Genomic DNA, 21362 nt, shown 5'->3' with positions numbered 1-21362 from the left:
AAAAAAAAAAACCAATGTCTCAAAACTAAGCATCTCTTAATCCCATAATTTTCATAATTTCAGTTAATTTTTCATAGAAATTGAGGGGCAATAAGGTAATTACAGTTCAGACTCATTTATAAAAATAGGGTAAAGAAAAAGAACGAACCTCAAACTCAATACAGCAATCTTGTTCCACAAGTTTCCCTCACAAAAAGGATAATCAGTTCACGAAATCTTTTGAACTCTCGAATTCAATGGCCTCAAAATCTGGATCCTCCAATCCCAAATTGCAGAGCATCGGTGGTTCTCGCAAGTGCCTCTGTTCTCCCACCACCCATCCTGGCTCTTTCCGCTGCAGTATTCATCGGAACCGCCGCAAGGTTTCCGCTAGGTCATCGTCCTCATCCATTGCTGCCATTACCACTGCTCAATTGAAGCTTACGATGTTGGCGAAGGCGAATGCGTTGAGGTCGTTTCTTCTGCAGATCATCAATCCTTCCAGTAAAGATCTTCAGAGGCGGAGGAATTTTCGTCCCAGACCTTCCAGGTTTTGTTTGATGAACAATCATGGAACTGGATTGGCTGTTTCTTAAATCGAATTAAGTTTCCTATTTCTGGATGTTCGTTCTTTCGATCCTCTTCGCTGATTTTCGTTTTTCTCGATTTTTCCGTGTGAGTTTGTGTAGCTCTAGCGTTTGTGTACAGATCCAACAGGATATTGCCTTAGTTCAGTTCGATCTTGATGATTGAACAAGTCTTTCTTGAAATATAATTAGATTTTTGTACCTGTTTTTTTTTTCCTCTGTTTCTTCTTCTCTGATTCCGGAACTGGAAAATGCAAGCGAACTCGCCATGATCGGAAGATGATTCATGACATCCAGAAGCGTTTTGTTTATCAAGAACAATGTTCATAGAAATTCTTCAATTTCCTTTTCCTTTTCCTTTTGTTTTTTTTTTTTTTTTCTGGGAATCTTTCTGTTTTTGAGAGAGAATTTGCAGTGTATGGTTGGTTTGAATGTATGTTCAGTTGGATCTACGCTATAGCGAGATTTTCTGAAATCGAAAGAGTAAAGGCAATCATAATTATGAATAAAATTATAATTTGTATTGTATTAAGTAATATTAATTTCACATCTAAATTACTTAAGCTTTAAGCAAGAATTTTCCATTGCTCACAAGTTTATTGTTTTTTATTGTTCCAGTCATTAAATTTATGAAATTCAAAATTAATATATTTTTTGTTTTATTACCGACTTTTTTTTAATATAAAATAACCTGCCAAATTTTGAAAATTAATTTTTTTTTTAAATGAAAAGTAATTTTTTTTTATCAAATATTAAAATTAATCTTCCTTTATAGAAGTTTATATAAAATATATCAAATTTAGCATGATGGATTTGATTTAAGACAAATTTTGTGAGAAATCTTTTTTTTTTAAATCATTTTTATTAATTATATAAAATATGTGAAATATAAGTTAAAATTGATTTTCCCCGTTCGAAGTTTCTTAGCTCTCTTAATCTGCTACCTCCTTCTTTTGATCATCGGTCCTTCTCTCTATTAACATGCTCCAATGATCAATCTCAATCAATCTTAGACATCTAACAAATCTCAGTCTCGGACAAACAAAACGAAGACAACAAATCTTAGTCTCAGACAAACAAATCTCAGACATCTATTACATCAATCTCTACCTGCTTACAAATTTCTGGTCATTTATGTTTTTTCCTACAAAAATTTAAAGTTATAAACAAGATAATTATATATTTGCATTTTTTAAAAACAAAATTAAGTAAAAAAATGTCTAAAAATATTATAAATTAATTATTAGTGACATTACTTTGAAAATTTAATATACATTAAAAAAAAAGTTATTTTCAAGTATCTTTTTTAATTATATTATGTCTCATCTAGAATAATTGAATTATAATAATTATTAAAAGACATAATGGAGAATATTCTGATAATGACAAATTTATTTCAATATATCATTTTTTATTAAAAGATTCATTATTAAAAAAAAATATATATATATATTAAGTTTAAATTCAACTATTTAACTTTGAATTATTCAAACCTAACTATAAATAAAATACATTTTACCCTTTATTTGGTTGATTTTATGAGCATTAGATAACTTTAACAATGTGTAATTAAGATTACGACTTGTACTAATTTAATCGGTTCATTATGATACCGCAAATCCTAATCACACTAACAATTAAATTAATTTTCATGATAATATGTCAATCTTTTAATATAATAAATTATTCTTAAACACGATTCAAGTAATTTATAATTATATTATAATATATATACTTTAAAGAATAATTGTGACACCGAACCCTATTAACCAATAATTAATTATATCCCATTGTTTCGTGTGGTTGAATTTCTTTCATTATAAAACGACATAAATATTTTGTGAGAATACGATTCTCGAGAAATTTTCTACATAGAATCTTCATCTCGATTCGTTCTCACCTCGTGAACATCTCCAACTGGAGGTTAAAATGTACGCAGAGACTTTTCCACATGCATTGACCACGTTAAAGTAATAGTAATAATAGCGATGAATGTTTCTTTCTCCAAAAAAGGTAAATGCATAGCGATGATATGCTAAAATGGAAGGTGCCAACTCCCATAACATCACCAGCCTGTGACCCTTCTTTAATTTATTTTGGTCTCTCCCCAACATTAAATTGAATGGGATATATGGTGGGTCCTATTTTTTAATATTATTATTTAAAAAAAAAAAACAATTTGTACAAAGAGACAAGACCATGTCCCATAAAAATATTTTAATGTTTAATATACTAAGTAAAAAATTAAATGAAAATAAATTAAAAATTGATGTTTTTTTTAATAAAAATTTAATTAATTAATTAGAATACATAAAATTCGTAGGGTGGTAGATTTAATTATTTTTGTAGAATGGGCGATTAAGTAAAATAGGGTGGGGAGAGGGGTGAAAACAAAATAATGAAAGTTTAAAGAATCCACGTGTCGGTTAGGGAATGCCTGCGTTCAATTCTACGGTCGCCGCACGCACTCTCAGGCTCAGCCACTCGTCAATTTTATTATTTATTTTTTTAAAATTTGATTTGATAATTATAATTTCATAAAATATTTATAATATATTTTTTTTTATCAATTTGTAAAACTAATTAAGAGCCTAATATTTTCTTTTCCTTTTTTTTTTATAGTCCGAATATTCGAATTTTGATTCTTTTTCTAAAATTAGAAAAATATTTTGAAATTACATTATCATATTATTTTGTTGAGATAAATTGATAATTGACAAGTAATATACAGTGGAGGGCGTTTTAAAAAATACCTTTAATAGCATATTTACATTTAATTCTTATTATAAAAATAGAAAAATATTTCCGAGGAACTCGAAATTATTTAATTTTTATTTGGTTATTTTATTTTCCTTCGATTATTAAAAAAAAAAAAAAAAAAAAAAAAAAATCGGTCGGGAAGGGATGTGGGGTACGTGGAATTCAGACGGTCTGTGTCAGACGGCAGTTCTTATTACGTGGCACTTTTTTAGCCTACCTGGTAACTGTCGGGCATTTTGTCGGTTTTCTTTTTCTTTTTTTTTAATTAACAATATTCATCGAATTATGATTAAATAATATTTCGCGTATAATTCGTGTCACAATACGGAATTAACCGCTATTAAAGAATGTGGTAATTACAGTAAGGACAGAATCTTCCACTAAAATAACTGAATTTTATTTTATTCGGTGAGATATTAAAATCTATAAAAGTGTAGGGGTATATTTGCAAAGCGGGAAATTCTCCAGCCAAATTCGTGAAAATATCGCGATAAATTGGGGCTGATCTTTCCTATAAATACATGGCTCGAGTAAAGCTAGGTTTGCCAGTTTGAAGAGCCAAATACGGGCTTGGTAGAAACCCTTCTCTTTTTTTATCGTTCTCTCTCTGTTTCTGGCGACTGTAGCTTCAATGGCGGTTTCTTCTAGAAGATCGAGCGGGCCTGTTATGAGGTCTCTCTCACCTTCTGGGAGATTCTGTGGCTCCTATTCTTCTTCTTCGTCTTCGTCTCCGTCTTCTTCCTCATCGGCGTTTGCGTCTTCCACATCAAGCTTTTCCACTGAAAACCCTACTTCGTTTTTCCGTAGATCCCTGTCTCCGTCTCGTGTTCATCTACAAGGTTCTTCTTCTTCTACGTCGGCGTCGTCCGTGAGATTTGCACTGGACCGGTCTATTTCTCCGAATCGGCATATCTCTGTTTTGACTCGTGGCGGTGGGAATCAAGTAGTGAAGAGGCAGAGCAACCAGAAGAGGACGTGCTTGTGCTCTCCGACCACGCATCCTGGTTCGTTTCGGTGTAGTCTCCATAAAGGCGTTCCGTCGCAGCCTACGACTCCTTACTCGTCTAATCGACTCAACGCGCGGAGATCGGCGATGACGAACTCTTTGGTTAGAATCGGAGGAGTTGAAGGCGATTTAGTGAGGCGGGCCCTGGCGTCTCTTATCCGACCTTCGTCTCACAGTCAAAGGCGTCGAGCGGATTTCTGTCCGCGACCGAGCCGGCTTTCAATCATGTCGAAAGCCGATGATCTGTGATGGAAATTTTGGTACGTTGGCCAATAACCTCTGGTTTATTAATCTTTTTATCTCTTCTCTGAGCTTTCAACGACGAAGACGGTGGATTCCGACCACAGGTTCGACGGAAGTGATGGATCTTAGCGCAGGGATACAGAGTTGGAGGCGAAGTATGGGAATCGAATCTGGTTGCCTCTTCAGTGTACCTCGCTTCACGGAGTTGAACTAAAGAACCTATATAACTCTGTGTGTATACATAGCATAAATATATATGGAAGTAAATACAGTTGCCGCGATATTGATAACAATTCGTGGAACTTTTGAACCCTAATTTTTCACCAATTTCAAAATGAAACATAATCAAACCCTAACTGGTTGTAATTTCGAACTGTACAGGGCTTCTAATTCGAAAAGGAACGATTCAAAATTATTTGCGCCTGCTAATCGCTGAAATCAGTTCATCGTTATCCATATTCCATACGATTCAAATTGTTTCCAGAACACCTGTGTTTGTTATTTTGTTCAACGTACACGTCTCCTTCCTTCTGCTGTCGCCTCCGTTCATGGTGGCCGTGAAATTGAAGCCGGTAATTTACGCATTCATGCTTGCCGTACTCCGTTTTGTCAATCGGATGATTTCTTAAAGGTGATTCAATCTCCATCTTTCTTCTTCCTATTTCCCTTGTTTCTTTGAGTTAGATGTTTGTAATTTCTGTTTGTTCTGTTTACAGATGCATTTGAAGGTTGAAACCTAAGAGCTCTGATTTTGAACTGTGAATTTTGTGATCTGAAAGTAAATTCAGGTGGAGATGATTCAAATTTGAATGAAGTTATGAACTAAGACAGACGATGGAATTCTTGACAGCGACTGAACAATTATAATTGGAATTAATTGGAAACAAATCCTGGAATTCAAAAAGGTAAATAACATCAGAGCTGAGATGAAGTTAGAATGGAATAGAAAAGAATCGAATGAAACATTGAATGGTAGGGTAACTCGGTGGTGCGGTGGAGTGGATGGTTGACCTGTCAAGGCTCAAATGGGTGGAAGGAACCGACTGCTATCTGCCTATGAAAAACCAATCCAAATCCCTATTGATTGTTCATAAAACTATTCAATGGAAGAATGCCCCTTTGAGAGATGAAGAGCTGCCTATGTCAGGAGATGTTACATCTTTTTTGCCGAAGGAAACTATGAAGGGATGGTTAAAAAGTGAAAGGAAATTCTGATTGAGATGGTTTCTCACGTTAACCCACAGGGAATGATTATCTTCGTTGGGTTGGTATGAGGCCTTTTGGAAAAGCTCAAGAACCATATGAAGTTTTTGGAAAAGTTTAAAGACCATATGAAGCCTTTTGGGAAAGCTCAAAGTAAAACTTTGAAAGCTTATACTCAAAGTGGACAATATCATACCATTGTGGAGAGACGTAATGTTAGAAATATTGGTTCCGGTAGGGATTACGAGTATTTGGTCTCAGGGAATGAGTGTAAGACTAGGAGGTGGAAAAGAAAAGAAGGAACACACAAAAGAGGATAAGACGATAATGAAGTGAATAAGTGGCGGTCTTCTCTTGTCGCATTATCATTATCGAGAATCCCACTTTTACCAATTCTGTATGTTCTTTCTTCTCATCTTTTTAAACTAGCAAAATTAAACGTAATAGTTAGCCATATGATGTTGGTCATCTGTAAATCGTTCCACTCACGCCACGCTTCTTAGTTTTTTTGTTTGGTAATGTTGCGTGTCTCCAATTTATCATCTTAGCAGCCATAATAATGATAACTATAACAACAATTTAAGACTAAACATGTTTTTTAGGAACTGTATATTATTTTATGGTCAACATTACGAAGTTATCTGATTTTTGTTGTGATCATTTTGAACTGTAATAGGTGGGCAGAGAAGGACCAGGAAGTTCACCCACCCATCACCATTCTTATGAGGTATGAGTTCTTTTCTAAGTCTCTAAACTTTAGAATATTTATATCTGGAAAGCTATGAGCATTATCTCCATCTTTGTGAAGTCTTTATCTTCCTTTCCTATTTCTTGTAGACCTCAACCCCACACATTACGCGTCCGACACTGACCCTCTTCAGTTCTCCTTTTCATTTTTCTAGTACCAAAATTCCCACCAAAAAGCCACCCAATCTCAATCCTGTGTCCCAATGTTCACTCCACACACACACACACAGCGATTGCGACAACTAAAAAAGAACCCATGAAATTATGGGACTCCTGAAATCTGTTTGGTTCACTCACTGTGATCTGAAACTAAAACCCCACTTAGAGAGACTTTTCAAGGGCTTTGGGCCGTATATTTGGGCTTTAATTGTCCGCTTTTTAGTGGGCCTTTAATCATCTGGTCCAATTTTCAAGCCCATTCATAGTGCATGTAGGCCCAACACACCTTTTGAACACCTGAAAATTCTATAATTGATATAAAAATATAACAAAAATAGTAACTAAGAAGTTAACATAAACATTTTAAACATACCCACAAAAATCACATACATATCCATGACCTTTTAGTTGAGCCGAAAATATATACCTAAACTTTGTTAGACAAACACAACTCTTCACAGTGAGATGATATTGTCCGTCCGCTTTGATCATAAGCTCTCATAGCTTTGCTTTGGGTTCTCCAAAAGGTCTCATACCAATTGAGAGTATTCTTTAATTATAAACTCATTATCTTTCCCTAAATTAACTGATGAGCTGATGTTGGACTTTCATCATCCAACAAACTTGTCGGACAGGAAAAAAAAAAATCATGAGTTATGTAAATAGTTGCCTCATTACAAAATTTCCAAGGACAACGTTGTTTTAGTTGCATTGGCATTTAAATCAAATGCACATATCACATAAAAACAACCTTAAAATAAATAAAGGGATTCAAGTGGGCTTCATGTCATAGAACAATGAAACCCACAATGAGTGATAATCATCGTCGGTTTCCATCCTCTCTCTATTACAACGACAGCAAATTCTTGGGCTTCCATCTCGTCCATCCAGCGGCCCAGATACTCTTGGGCTCCGGCTCGGTGGTATCAGCCTCATCATTCTCCCCTGCGGCGGTCCATTCAGCTTTGGGCTTCTACTTGAGGCCCAATCAGATACTCTCCCATCCAGAGGCCCAGATGATCTTGGGCTTCTTGGAAACATGGGCCTCTCTTTCCTATCCAACGGCCCAGATAGCTTTAGGCTTTTACTGTTCGTCATTAACTTCTCGTGCGTTCTCCCGTCCAACGGCCCGGACAGCGACACGTGTTTACTGCGTCGTTTCGGCGGCTTGAGCACCTCCTTAACCTCCAGTTTCCGGCTGAGATCCTCGCTGTAGGTAATCGGCTCTGGGGAAATCACCGCCGCGTCTTCCCGGAAAATCCCCTTCTCCGACTTGGCGTTGGTGAAAATAAGCTTTCTGAGGCAGTTCCGGAGGCAGTTCTTGGTCTTGGTGAAAGCGGAAAGGAACAATTTCTTTTGGGTGGCTTCTTCTCTGTCGCATTTGGCGAGTTTCAGAATCTCGAGCCTGTGTTTGGCGATGGAAACTCCGATTTTCTGGAGAAAATCGTGGTTGAAACGAGGAATGTCTTCGGGTCTGAGGCCATTTCGGGCGAAAACGAGGCCATATTCGTAAGTGTGAAGTGGGTCGAGGCCAGTTCTTGAGAGCCAAGAGAACCAGTCCATCGGAGGTGGCCGACCAAGCTGAGAAATGCTCAAGAGTTTGGAAATTGTGACATACATATATAGCGAGAGAGAGAGAGAGAGAGGGGAGGAGAGTGCAAAAAAAAAAAAAAAAAAAAAAAAGAAAAAAAAAATAATAATAATTAAATGCGACCGGCTCCGCTCTTTTATTCTTGTCAATTATACATACATAAAATATTAATTATTTTAAAAATTCATAAATAAATTTATATATTTATATATAATGGATTAATTTTTTTGAATTTATTACCTTAAAAGGGTAAAAAAATTGATGGTAAAATTAAATGGACCACAATAATAATTTCAGATGAGAGTGAGGGAAAGAGAGGGATATGGTGTAAAGATCCGTTGCTTTCGGTATGGATCAATTATTTATGTAATTTTGGAAGTATTTTGAACGTTGGATTACCATTATGTCCTCTTTAGTATTTTTTAAATTTCAGAACAGTTTTGTTTGCTTCTTTTGTCTTAGGAATGATGCATTTCATAATTACTTTTTAGAAATTTTATTACGATCGTTTGAGACGATTTTTTTTTTTTTTTTTTTTTGATTATGTAAGGTTGAATGAAAAACTCGTTAAAAATGGAAGATGATGATAGATTTAGATAGTTATTTATAGAGAACATGGGTCGAGGGATGCCGTCCAATCAAAAGTGACATGGATAGGTACGAGTTTTGGGGCATTAGGGGGGCTAAGTCATAGTTTTGTTTTTGGTAGGGTAGGGGGTTGCATGTGGATAGATTCACGAGAAAGGAATGGGTTGGATGTGTTGAATACAGTTTGGTTACTATGTAGGATGAATAAGTCAGAGATTTGTTATTATTGGAGGGATGCCATATTCAATTCAATGCTTCTTTCTATAGTTGGAACTTTAATTCACTCTACACACAATAAAGACCTAACCCTTTCTTACACTCCAATACTAAATCAAAACCCACTTTTCCTTTCTCTCTCTCTCTCTCTCTCTCTCTCTCTCTCTATCTTCTACTTATTTATTACTCAAATCAAAGTTTTCAACTACAATTTGTTGCCTTTATTGTGTCTTCACTTTTTTCAGAAAAAGATATGCAAGTTATACAAAAGATTTTGATTAATATTTGATTTAGATTTTGATCAATATTTGATTTGTTGTGGGGGAGAGCGTGTTCGCCTATTTAGTGAGAGAGGTTGTTTTATTGTGGGTAAATGAAAATTTACTCTACCAACTCGAGAAGTTTGCCTATCTAGTGAGAGAGGTTGTTTTATTGTGGGTAAATGAAAATTTACTCTACCAACTTGAGAAGACTCATACGAATAGTGAAGAACTATAGAGTCATAGTTGATTGTTGACTAGTGCATTACATTGATTGAACATCGATGGGTCTAGAGAAGATAGTTGATGATTGGAACGAGTGTATAACAAGAATTCTTGGAATTTCTTGAGAAAACTCTTCTGATAGTGAGCGTTGGTGAATTATAGTTAAATTTTCGTAATGTTTGTTAAACGAACACAACTCTCCACAATGGTATGATATTGTTCACTTTGAGCATAAGCTCTCATGGCTTTGCTTTGGGCTTCTCCAAAAGGCTTCATACCAATGGATAGAGTATTACTTGATTATAAACTCATGATCATTCCCTAAATTAGCCGAGGTGGGACTTTCATCATCCAACAACATTTAGAATATTCAAAAGGCACTTCAACTTAGGGTATGAGATGTTTAGTAAATAATATTTTGATCCCTAAAGTAAATTGTTTTAATTACCACAACAAAATGTTCCCTATGTTCTTATTTGTATATTTCCTATAATGTAGAGCCAATCACGGAAAATAATTCATGGGTAGTTAGGAAAAGTTAAATGTTTTGAGATTTAATTAATATAAGTTATTAAATTCAGTAACCTACTACCACATTGCTGATATTAAGGGCATAGATGCTGCAAATGTTGGGAGGTTTTTGTGGCTTTACAATGCCCACTTTTAAATTATTAAATTCTTAATTATACACTTTCAAAATATATAAAGACAAAACAACCACTTACATAGAGCCTTGTAATAAAGATATAAAACCTACTCCCACAAAAGTTTAAAAAACATTTAGATTAATATAACGCTACAAAAGCTTTCTTCATCGAAGTCAAAATTGGAGTCTCTTAACTTTGTCCCTTGCACTTAACTCTTGGATTGTTTAACAGTGGGAAAGTCTATAGAATCGTAGAAACATAGGTATTTGTTGACTTGGTCGGGTGATGGAAAAGTACAAAAGGTTGATCTATAAAGAAAACTGTCTTAATAGAGAAGATATAGATTTTTCTTAGTACGACAAGGCTCGAGGATTTGAATCACTAACCTAGAGGAAATGAGTGCATGTTAAAAAGATAAAGATCTAGAACTATCATCTGATCAGAAATTATTCAAGAGAGTAAATTTATACCTTAAAAGTTGTACCGTTGCATCCATATTTTCAACCATAAATCTTGTAGAGCTTGTACCAAGAGCTAGTGTAGTAGAGCTTGTACCAAGAGCTAGTGTAGTAGAGCTTGTACCAAGAGCTAGTGTAGTAGGGATAAATGAATGCACTGCAAAAGAAAAAACAAGGAGGGGTGAAAGAAAGCTGCTTGCCTTTGCATCTAAAACATATTATAAAAGCAAACCTAACAAATAACTAATAGCTGATTGAATTAATGAAATCCTAATACATATAATAGACCCAGAAAATAATTGATGTTAGGGAGATGGTGGTTGAATCATAGCCTCAGCCTATGATTTCGCCATTGAAGCATGAAAGACCACTTGGGTATTGCCAGAAGGTTGGGAACCATTAAATTTTGCTTTACAAGAAGGGAAGGCACATGCTTTGGGAAAAGCTGTAGTGGAGATTGTGGACTGAACAGAGCACAAATGAAGCATAGACATCAAGTGGGTACTAGTGGTAAGAATGGTTGCATACCCATTTGAGAACTGTACCTAAAATAAAATAATAACAAAAGAAATTTGGATCTTTCTGAGATCCATATGATGTTATTGACTCAAATAATATCGTCTATCAATCGTGGTTATTGTGGAAGTGTTGTAAATGTCTCAATAAAAGCAAGCTATGAGTTTACCAATTCAAACTCGCTGCTTTTCCCCTCCAATAAGTTGAATCATTGTCCAATACAATAAATCCCATAAACGACTGCCATATCAGTAGCTTTCAGGTTGACCTATATTCAGATATGATCAAAGCATATGAAATTCCACATGGGAGTTGTTCGTCGTGGGGCCTGAAAATCGGTGGATTGATCTCCATAGCAACTGTATAGTTGAATTCGAGAACAGAATCCAAATCTACAGAGGAATGGCTTCTTTTGTAAGGTTAGTTTGGTTGTTAAAACTTCTACAATATAAATATTCACATTACTCTTCGGATTCATTTTTTGGGTATTTGACGTCTGTAACCATGACGATCTCGTCTTCTAAGTCTTCACTTGGCTCTGTTTCCTTGTAATCATCAGGGAGCACGTTGCAGTTAATGGTGTACCACACTGGTCTCTCTTCCTGGAATAACCTGCCCAGTCAAAACAAAATGATCGGACAAGGGATAGAATAGAAACTATACCTACCAATCACATTGACATTTTGATGTTAACTCTTTTAAATTGGGATAACTTCCTTTCTTTTTGAGTTCCTATGCTAGTTTCCTATCTCCTATTGATTGCCTCGTACACAATTTAGCTACACAATCGGTTAAACTGATAGCAGGTTGTGGCAGTAACACTTGATTTTGTCGCTATATTTCAGCTAAAAATGAGCAAAATGGATGTGTGTGTATAGGTAAAAGAGAAAGGAGAGAAGGAGAGATTTACAGATGCTTGCAAAGCGTCGGGCATCGCACTGTAAGTGCATACTTGCATGTTGATAGTTCTGTGATAGAGTCGATCATCGCTCTTGGCTCCGAGCAAACAAATCTAACCTGCAACGCAATTAAAAACCAATGTTCGTTGATGGGAAAAAAAGAAGAAAAAAAAAGTGACAAGGTAAATCATTAATTACTTTGTACCTCGGTTTCTCGTGGTCGATTTGTGAGATCACACATGGTTCCATTTGTGTAATGATGAGCATGATACCTGAGTGAGTCGGGTCATTTTAGAAATTGAGATTAGTTGTTTAGTTATCAACTAATAGATCTCATGTCTATCACACAAATCTTGTACATGACATGACTCAACGAATCACCAATCTTTCTCTTGCACTGTTCTCAATTTTAAATAATGAGCAGATTAACACACTTCCTTCCTAGCTTTCCTGCTATAATATTACGACTGTGGCATCCAAACACAAAATTCATACGAGTTTTTTGTTTCATGTCTGAATGTCACATGGCACATGTAAGAAATGATTATGAAAGAAACTCAAAGCCAAATCAACAATAGAATGGCGGATTAAAACTCATACAAGTTTCTTCTTCCATGTATGCCTCCATCTTACTTCTTTTGAGAAGTGTTAGAACTAGGAAAATTACAAGCTTTACTAATCAAAGATCGTCTTTGCCCATTACTTAAATTCTGTTCATAATTCTTAACTTAACTAATTATAATATAAGCACACCTTTGAGATGCATCTTTGGAGCGAGGATCCTTCAAAGTGGATATATCAGAGAGATTCTCATTGAGATTAGCGGTTTCCTCTGCATCATAGACACCCAATACAAACTCCTGAACTACCTGTAAGACAAAACGACAGAAACTAGAAGTCTTTACTACTAAACAGTTTACCATTAGATCATCACAAATAGCAGAGCATGAATTTACATTTATAATTAACCAATAAACCATGACAGTTGCCCTCCTTATTCATAAGCTAAAAAACAAGGTTCTTTACGAGTATTAACATCAATCCCCCATTTTAAGCACAAGGATTCGAGAATCACATAAAGAATGCATTAGGATGTGCTAGAAGAGACTACCTTATCATCCTCCAAATGAAATTGTCGTAGCGTTTTCTGGTAACAAAATTCATATGTCCACCAACCCTCTTGCTGCAAAAAGAAATTAACGATGCAAGGCCAACATGTTATAACATAATCATCACATGGTTTACCTAAAAATGCACATAATTTGCCACAAACGACCAAAGTCTTAAATAGCTTCAGTGTTGAGCGCAACCAAAGACACCTTGTCTCACGTGAAGCAAGGCAACCTAAAAGCACAAACTTCACTTGCGCTACTTAAGCATATCATATATTTTTAATATATATTATTTATAAAATTAAAGAAAATAACCAAGGAAGAAAATATCTAAGTTCTTTAACTTTTTGTTGGGATGCCTGATTTCTGAAGGCACACATTAAAAAACACTGTTTACAAGATACAACTTTGTTTTTCTTTTGAGATGTGATATTAAAATATAGATAAGATAGTCATCATATGCATGCAAAACAATATTCAACGATAAATCCTAACCCTGACAAAGCATTGCTCTTTTAATGCCTCAAGTAGCTCATCTGGAGTCTTCAATTTAACCCGCTTCTCAGATTCCATAATCATGCTAGTCATGTTCGGTTGAATAGCTGGCTTTTCACTCTTGGACTTCTCCACCTTAGGCAAGTAACATAAGTAATTCTTTCCATTTTTTTTGGGCATAAACACAGATTCCTGGTCATCATCCTGCAAAGGCACAAAAACATAGTAAGCGCATATGGCATTGAACATACCTTCTTATTCTTAAATTCTGAAGACAAATTGCTGAGAATGAGATCAAAGTTCCACATTAGCTAGAAAAGAGAAAAATCATGGGGATAAAAGTGAGAGGCGATATCTTCGTTGGTATGCGGACTTTTAATGAAACCAAAAGTAGAGTCATGAGGGCTTATACCCAAAGTCAACAATATCATACTATTGTGAAGATATATAAGAGTTTTGTTGTCCCTAACAAGTGGTTCAAAACCATGCTATGTTGGTAGAATCCTCGAGTGCCGAACAAAGAAGTGCAAGCCTTCAAAGATATAATTATGGTGTGATATGTGATTGAGTTCTATCAGATAAGCAGTATGCTATGGTGAAGAGGAGTTGGACTGGTTAAGAGTTGGACGAAAAGATGGCTATTTCTATTTGACGGGAGACTAAATGGTACTTTGTTTGAGGGGAGAATTGTTAAGAACGTGACAAAAGTTCAACAATGGCTAGAAAAGAGTAAGATCATCATAAGTAAAGTCATAAGAATTTTTCGACATCGCGAGTAGAATCTTGTTATACAAAACTTTTCAACAAATCTTGGTGTAAACGGTATGATATTTTTACTTCCTATATTTATACCTCCCTCATTGTCAATTGAGAAGGTCTTTTGTAAACATCATGGATATTACATCCTTTTGTAAATTTCAATCATCAATGAAATTGACTCTTATAAAAAAAAATTCTGTTAGTATCAAGAATCAACAACTAAGTACATAAAGCTTACCGGATTGTAAGGCGAGTCTTCTGGATGGAATTCAATATTGTATTTTGGCCCACGAGAGTTGCGACTAAATGTACCACCTGCTTATCATCAATCAGAAAGAACGAATAATAATATTTCATACTGATAAGTTATTGTCACAATACGCAAAAGTCATAAATGTAAAGATGGTTCAACGCACTACATTTTGAGGTTTCAAGTTGTGTTCAACAACCTATGAAATATCAGCCTCCGGTGGGACGAAATTCTACGATTTAGATTTCAGAGTTCACCTATTCCCATATGTGACACTTATTATCTAAGCAACTGCCCACAATTCAATCAAACATGGTTTCAGAAATGAATTTAAGAACTGCATTTTACTTCTGAAATTTAAAAATAGAAAATCATTTTATTCTGAAATGGATATCTATCCCTTCAAAATCACGGCAATCCCCACGACTTCTACAAATAATCGCAATCACAACTCAAAACGATCATTGCTAATAAGCCATCAATTGATCCAATAATCATCAATAAGTTCAAAAGAACCTCCCACCACCAGCATTATCCTTCGGAATCCAAGCATCATGTCCTCAATCAATCGGAAGCAAAAGACTCAAAACTCATTAAAAAGTAAGATAGACAGAAAACCATTTCTAAATACTGAATTCAAAACAAAAAAAAAAATAATAAATAATAATAATAATAACCATATCACAAATTCATCAATCGAGATTGTACGCATAAAACAGACATTTATTTTGAAACATTTCATGAAAAAATTCAAGAGAGAAAAGACGAGGAGAAGAACTTCACCTAATTGAGCTGGGAAGATCTGGTCAGAAAACGCAGAGTAGCAAAAACTACCAGCTATAAGAACCAGCCACATAAATTCCCTCATCTCTGTGTCCTCAAACGAACTCACAATGGTGAAAACGAGAGAAGCAAACTGGAAGGGTGAGGAATTTCCAGCTGGGAGCGAAAGGACGACGACGGCCACGACGAGAGGAATCACTTTACGGCGTCGTATTGACACTGATCCACTGCCACGGAAGCTTCACCATTGAATATTTGCCACGTCATTTAAGGAGTAGCGGATGAACTTAATTCTCAAGTAAATGGGCTGGGCCCAATGTAATGGACCGTCGCTTCCATTCTAAGTGGGCTTTGTTCATGGGCTATGCTTCGGCCCAATTTTATTTTTTTTTTATTTTTTTTTTAGTGAAAAGGCGATGACTTAGGAGGTAAGGCAAAGCGACAAGTGGGTGAATTCTGGTAAAGACGCCTAATAAGGGCGGTGGGGGGATTGCCGTGTCCGTGTCCGTGGTGTCTGTTAGTTGACGGCGGCCGTTCATAGTTTTGAAATGTAGACTTATGGGCCGGAGTGGGCCGGTCTGAAAGGCCCATTATAGTTGTTTGTGATTGTCGTAGCGGCAATCGCACATGGTAATTCTTTGCGCATGGGGACCACTCAATGGCCGACATGGGAGGGTGGGATCCTGCAAAAGCCCGTTTCCCACCACTGTTTTATCCATATTTTAAAAAATAATAATAACTAAATTATAAAAAAATAATTATAATAATTAAAATTTTTGTATTTTACAACATTCATCACTGTATTTGTTTCCCTCTTCAACTGATAATGGGATCTCACAATCCACTCTTTGTGGTCTAGCGTTTTCGTTAGCATACTGTGTGTTTGGCTCTAATACCATTTTGTATCAGCCTAAGACTACCGCTAGTAAATATTATTCGTTTTAGCACGTTACGTACTGTCGTTACTTCACTGTTTCGAGGATGTTGGGCCCTTAAGGAATGGACTGTGAGACTCGCATCGCTTGAAGAGATAAATGAAATATTTCTTATAAGAGCGTGGAAACTTCTTCATAGTAGATGCATTTTAAAATTGTAAGGCTGACGACGATACATAATAAATTAAAATAGATAATATCTACTAGGAGTGCGTTTACATTCATACATTTGTTAAAAAAATATTTTTAAAGCTCGAAAATGTTGATTAATAAATTTAAATTAATTTTTACCCTAAATTCAATATTGTAATATTTATCGGTTAAAATTTATTAATTTCTCTAAAATAAATTTATGAAAAAGGAACTCATAAATTCTAAAAAAAAATGTTTCGTATACTTATAATAAATAAATATTTATTTATTTATTATTTATTATTTTTTAATTAATGACATTTTTATAATATAATTATAGAATTGGGAACCAACGACCCACCGTTATCACAACCGGCGTTAACCAAAGACTTAGAGTTCACGGTAACGGGGGCCCACATATTTTTGAGTTTTCGGGTCAAACGGCAAACCTTGCAGGAATAAAATTTAAAAAGTAAAAAAATTAAAAAATTAAAATTACAATAAAATAAATTGATATAAAAATTTTATCAGCTCAGCTTTGCTCAGAATTTTGTGGCGTCCACGACAAGTTGTTGGAAATCTTACTCGTTACAAAAGTACAAACGGATTCTACGGTTGGTTTTCCATTTCATTTCGTTTGCTAGTAATATTCGGCCAAAGAAAATAATAATTCTTCGTTGTTTCTTGCCTGGAGATTCCCCGGAATAATTTCAGAGATTAATTCGTTACTCTGATAAGTTCATCTTCCTAGATTTCTTGCATTTCTCGCGGATTATAATCGAAGTTTGTTTCTGCTTATGATGTATACTTTTTAGCTCTATCCGCTTGTTTCTTTCTTTCTGTATCGGATTCTGAATGAATGGTTAAAATTTCGATTCGGTGTTGTTTGAAGTTTCTCTGTTTTAGAAGGCTGAATTCATGAATAGAAGCCTCCGTTTGATTTTCAAGGGAATTTGAGGATCGTTCTACTCTCTTTTATTACAAATTTTGGGGGTTTGGTGCAATTAGATCCTAAGCCCTTTCGTTTTCGTCTGTTTTACGCTTGATTTTCGGGTACTTTCTGCGGTATTCGACTACAGGGGAGTTTGTTTGGGTAGATTTTAGGCAGTTTTTTACTTGCAACCTCCTATATACTGTGTTGATTTTTCTAGAAGGGTTTAAGAATTGTTTTTAGGGTTTGATTCTCTTCCTCTTGGACTAGTCTAGTTTAGTTGGTTTGGAACGATAGTTAAAGAAAGTAAGTCTGTTCATCAGTTCTTGATTCTTCACTTAGTTGGATTCTTTATGGGGAAGCAAACTGGGAAGAAGAAGAAGCAGATTGGGGATAAATATCGTGAGGCGATATCGAAACGTCGTCAAGGTGGAGTTGGAAGTTCAAGTTATGATAAAGACCATGTTATTTTCATTACTATGTCTCAGGCTTTAAAGGAGGAGGGCAATAAATTGTTTCAATCTAGAGATGTTGAAGGAGCAATGTTGAAGTATGAAAAGGCCTTGAAATTACTTCCAAGAAACCATATAGATGTATCCTATCTTCGGAGTAACATGGCGGCGTGCTATATGCAGATGGGGGTTAGTGAGTATCCCCAAGCGATTCATGAGTGCAATTTGGCTCTTGAAGTTACACCTAAATATAGTAAGGCATTGTTGAAGCGGGCTAGATGTTATGAGGCTTTGCATAGACTGGACTTGGCTGTAAGAGATGTTAATGCAGTTTTAAACATGGAGCCTCGAAATATTATGGCGTTGGAAATATCAGAGAGACTAACAAAGGCACTTATGATGCAAGGATCAAAGGAAGACGATGATGAGATCAAGCTGCCTCGTGATTTTGTTGAATTGCCTTCTTCATTGTTGCCGCAAGAAAGACCAAAAGAGAAGAACCGAAAGACGAAAAACAACCAAAAGACTATGGAAACCATTGATGAGAAGAAGGCTGATGAAACAGTGGAGGAGAAGGCTGATGAAATAATAGTGGAAGAAGCGAAGGCCGATGAGACCGTGGAGGAGAAGAAGGCTGATGAAATAATAGTGGAGGAAGAGAAGGCCGATGAGACCGTGGAGGAGAAGAAGCCCGAGGATAAACTTGTTGTGGAGGAGAAAATCAACAGGACACAGGAGGAAACACCTATGAAATCTGTGAAATTGGTGTTTGGAGACGATATTCGATGGGCTCAGGTGCCAATTGATTGCACTCTATTGCAACTAAGGGAGGTTATTCGAGATCGTTTCCCAACCTGCACAGCAGTTCTTATTAAGTACAGGGATGAAGAAGGTGATTTGGTAACAATTACTGCTGATGAAGAATTACGATTGGCTGAAACATCTAAGGAGTCACAGGGTTCTGTTAGATTTTATATATTTGAAGTTAATCCAGAGCAAGATCCATTCTATGAAAGGTTCAAGAATGATGAGGATTCCAAGTGTAAAGTTGAAGAAAATAGCTATGTATTAAGAGCAAAAGAAATGAAGATATCATCTTGCATTGATGACTGGTTAATTCAATTTGCTCAGTTATTTATAAACCACGTTGGGTTTGAATCTGCCCCATACCTGGATCTCCATGACCTTGGGATGAAGCTTTATTCCGAGGCTGTGGAAGAGACGGTAACGAGTGAAGAAGCTCAGGGTCTTTTCGAATCAGCAGCAGAGAAGTTTCACGAGATGGCAGCCTTAGCACTCTTCTACTGGGGTAATGTTATCATGTCAAGGGCGAGGAAGAAGGTCTACTTCACAGATGGTGTGTCAAAAGTATCTTTGTCTGAACAAATCAAAGCTGCGTACGATTGGGTCGAAAAAGCATACGTCGAAGCAGGAAATAAATATCAGATGGCGGTGAAAATCAAGCCAGACTTTTATGAAGGCTATCTAGCACTAGGACAGCAACAGTTTGAGCAGGCAAAGCTTTCTTGGCATTATGCAGTTAGCAGCAATGTTGATCCGAAAACATGGCCTTGTACGAAGGTTATACAACTTTATAACAATGCCGAGGACAATATGGAAACAGGAGCGAGGATGTGGGAAGAATGGGAAAAGCAGCATACCGCCGAACTCTCTAAATCGAGCGATGTTGAAACCCCGTTGCAGAAGATGGGGTTAGATGGACTGATCAAGGATATATCAGCTGATGAGGCTGCAGAACAGGCTAAGAATATGAGGTCTCATATAAACCTCTTATGGGGCACCATGCTCTACGAGCGATCGATATTGGAATTTAAGATGGGGCTGCCATCATGGCATGAATGCCTAGAAGTTGCAGTTGAGAAATTTGAGCTTGCTGGAGCTTCTTCAACTGATATCGCAGTTATGATAAAGAACCACTGTTCAAGCAACAACGCACATGAAGGTACAGTTTCAAATATATTCATGTTTAGAAGCTGTCTGTGCATCAGGTGACTTCATTTGCATTTCATCATGCTGTGCTAATCTTTTTCTGATCTTCTCCAATTATAGGTCTTGGGTTCAAAATTGAAGAGATTGTTCAGGCATGGAACGAGATGTATGAAGCTAGAAAGTTGCTAACTGGGATTCCATCATTCCGATTAGAGCCATTATTTCGACGACGGGTCTCGAAAATCTATCACGTTTTGGAGCAAGCTTGAAGGAACATTATAGGTAAGTTCTACTCACAAAAACAAATATACTACAACCGCTCAAATATTTTAAGCTCATCAAACACTTAAGAACCTACATTTTGATTACTGAAAAGAAAGTGCTACCAACACACACACACACAAATTATGAACTGCATCACTGTAACAATGGCTAGCCCTTGTTTTGTTCAGATTATAGGTACATTTGTAGCGTGCTTCCTAAGAAGTATTAGAAGGCTGTTGTTCATTGCTGGTGTCATCATGCATTCTTTCTCCATACAGGGTTCTTCTATCCATGAAATTGCAGGGGCTTCCATTTTATTTAGTTTCTGCTTTCACCTTCATTCATTCTCTGGTCTCCTAAACTAGTTTTCATGTTTAAGCTCATAGGTATTATAGTCTTTGATTGTCAGTTCAAGTCGTCTAGAAAACAAATTCTTTCATTGTTTCTTATCTTGTTTTGTAGTTTATGGTGTAATGACATATAGTTTGTAATCTTAGTCTGGAGGTATATGTATATTCATTTTAAATTTTTATTAAATTCGATCTGCATTTCTTCTCTTTAGAACAACCAAGTCGAATTTCTATTTTGTAACTTGTAAGTAATGGCAAGGGTTATGGAACGTGTGATGAGATAGGTTGCTCGTTGTGTCATAGAATATATATCATCATATTTTTGCGTCTAAAAGACTTTCCCGTGATTTTGAACTTTGTTTTTTCCCGTCTAAAAAGAATTTTGGCATGTTAGGTATCGTTGTCAACCTCACGATTTTAAAATGCGTCTGCTAGTGAGAAGTTTCCACATTCTTACGAGGAATATTGCTCTATTAGATATTGTCTGTTTTGTCCTGTTAGATATCACCGTTAGTCTCACAATTTTAAAACGCGTCTATTAGGTGAGAGGTTTCCACATTTCTACCAGGAATATTGTTCATTTTGGTCAGTTTCACGGTTTTAAAATGCGTTAGAGAGAGGTTTCCACTTCCTTGTAAAGGATGTTTCGTTCCCTCCTCAACTAATGTGGGATCCCACAATCCACCCTCTTGTGGGGTACAACGTCCTTACTAGCACACGGTCCAGTGTCTGGCTCTGATACCATTTATCACAGCTCAAATCTACTACTAATAAATATTGTCCCCTTTGGCTCGTTACACAGCGTCATTAGCCTCACATTTTTAAACCTGTCTACTGTGGAGGAGGTCTAGCTCTACTCAAACCA

At 36.1% G+C, this 21362-nt stretch overlaps 5 protein-coding genes across 10 annotated transcripts; 3 read left to right on the top strand and 2 right to left on the bottom strand.

Annotated features, from left to right (window-relative positions):
- Positions 1-236: 236 nt before the first annotated feature.
- Positions 237-575, top strand: LOC111779591 (uncharacterized). Its single transcript, XM_023659661.2, has one exon. It carries the CDS (start codon positions 237-239, stop codon positions 573-575), a length of 339 nt encoding a protein of 112 aa, XP_023515429.2.
- Positions 576-3853: 3278 nt separating this feature from the next.
- On the top strand, positions 3854-8489 carry LOC111780377 (uncharacterized). 4 transcript variants are annotated; one of them, XR_002812845.2, is made up of 5 exons: positions 3854-4592; positions 4957-5206; positions 5292-6175; positions 6455-6505; positions 6616-8489. XR_002812845.2 is itself a non-coding variant. In XM_023660758.2 (2 exons), exon 1 carries the CDS (start codon positions 3958-3960, stop codon positions 4579-4581), a length of 624 nt encoding a protein of 207 aa, XP_023516526.1. In that variant the 5' UTR covers positions 3854-3957; the 3' UTR covers positions 4582-4592; positions 4680-4885. The 4 variants fall into 4 exon arrangements, 1 of the variants encoding a protein (XP_023516526.1); XR_002812844.2 differs by having other exon boundaries at positions 6455-8489; XR_015413651.1 differs by lacking the exons at positions 6455-6505; positions 6616-8489 and having other exon boundaries at positions 5292-6368.
- LOC111780375 (uncharacterized) lies at positions 7339-8247 on the bottom strand. The gene has a single exon (XM_023660757.2). It carries the CDS (start codon positions 8245-8247, stop codon positions 7456-7458), a length of 792 nt encoding a protein of 263 aa, XP_023516525.2. The 3' UTR covers positions 7339-7455.
- A 1776-nt stretch (positions 8490-10265) lies between the features above and the next one.
- Positions 10266-15698, bottom strand: LOC111780374 (protein OS-9 homolog). Of its 3 annotated transcripts, XR_002812841.2 has the most exons (10): positions 15484-15698; positions 14689-14765; positions 13692-13895; positions 13196-13267; positions 12838-12953; positions 12290-12356; positions 12096-12202; positions 11355-11797; positions 10682-10826; positions 10266-10597 (listed from the first exon to the last, which is right to left on the bottom strand). XR_002812841.2 is itself a non-coding variant. In XM_023660756.2 (8 exons), the coding sequence occupies exons 1-8, from the start codon at positions 15566-15568 to the stop codon at positions 11647-11649; spliced, it is 879 nt and encodes a 292-aa protein (XP_023516524.2). In that variant the 5' UTR covers positions 15569-15698; the 3' UTR covers positions 11229-11646. The 3 variants fall into 3 exon arrangements, 1 of the variants encoding a protein (XP_023516524.2); XR_002812840.2 differs by having other exon boundaries at positions 10266-10826; XM_023660756.2 differs by lacking the exons at positions 10266-10597; positions 10682-10826 and having other exon boundaries at positions 11229-11797.
- Positions 15699-17092: 1394 nt separating this feature from the next.
- On the top strand, positions 17093-20718 carry LOC111780372 (protein PHOX1). The gene is made up of 3 exons (XM_023660751.2): positions 17093-19896; positions 20004-20165; positions 20336-20718. The coding sequence occupies exons 1-2, from the start codon at positions 17835-17837 to the stop codon at positions 20150-20152; spliced, it is 2211 nt and encodes a 736-aa protein (XP_023516519.2). The 5' UTR covers positions 17093-17834; the 3' UTR covers positions 20153-20165; positions 20336-20718.
- Positions 20719-21362: the final 644 nt, after the last annotated feature.

The sequence above is a fragment of the Cucurbita pepo genome, chromosome 18 (assembly GCF_057944985.1).
Source record: "Cucurbita pepo subsp. pepo isolate OVF chromosome 18, ASM5794498v1, whole genome shotgun sequence".
Taxonomy (NCBI): Eukaryota; Viridiplantae; Streptophyta; class Magnoliopsida; order Cucurbitales; family Cucurbitaceae; genus Cucurbita; species Cucurbita pepo.
Note: the sequence above shows the minus strand (reverse complement) of the source record. Positions and strands in the feature narration are given on the sequence as shown.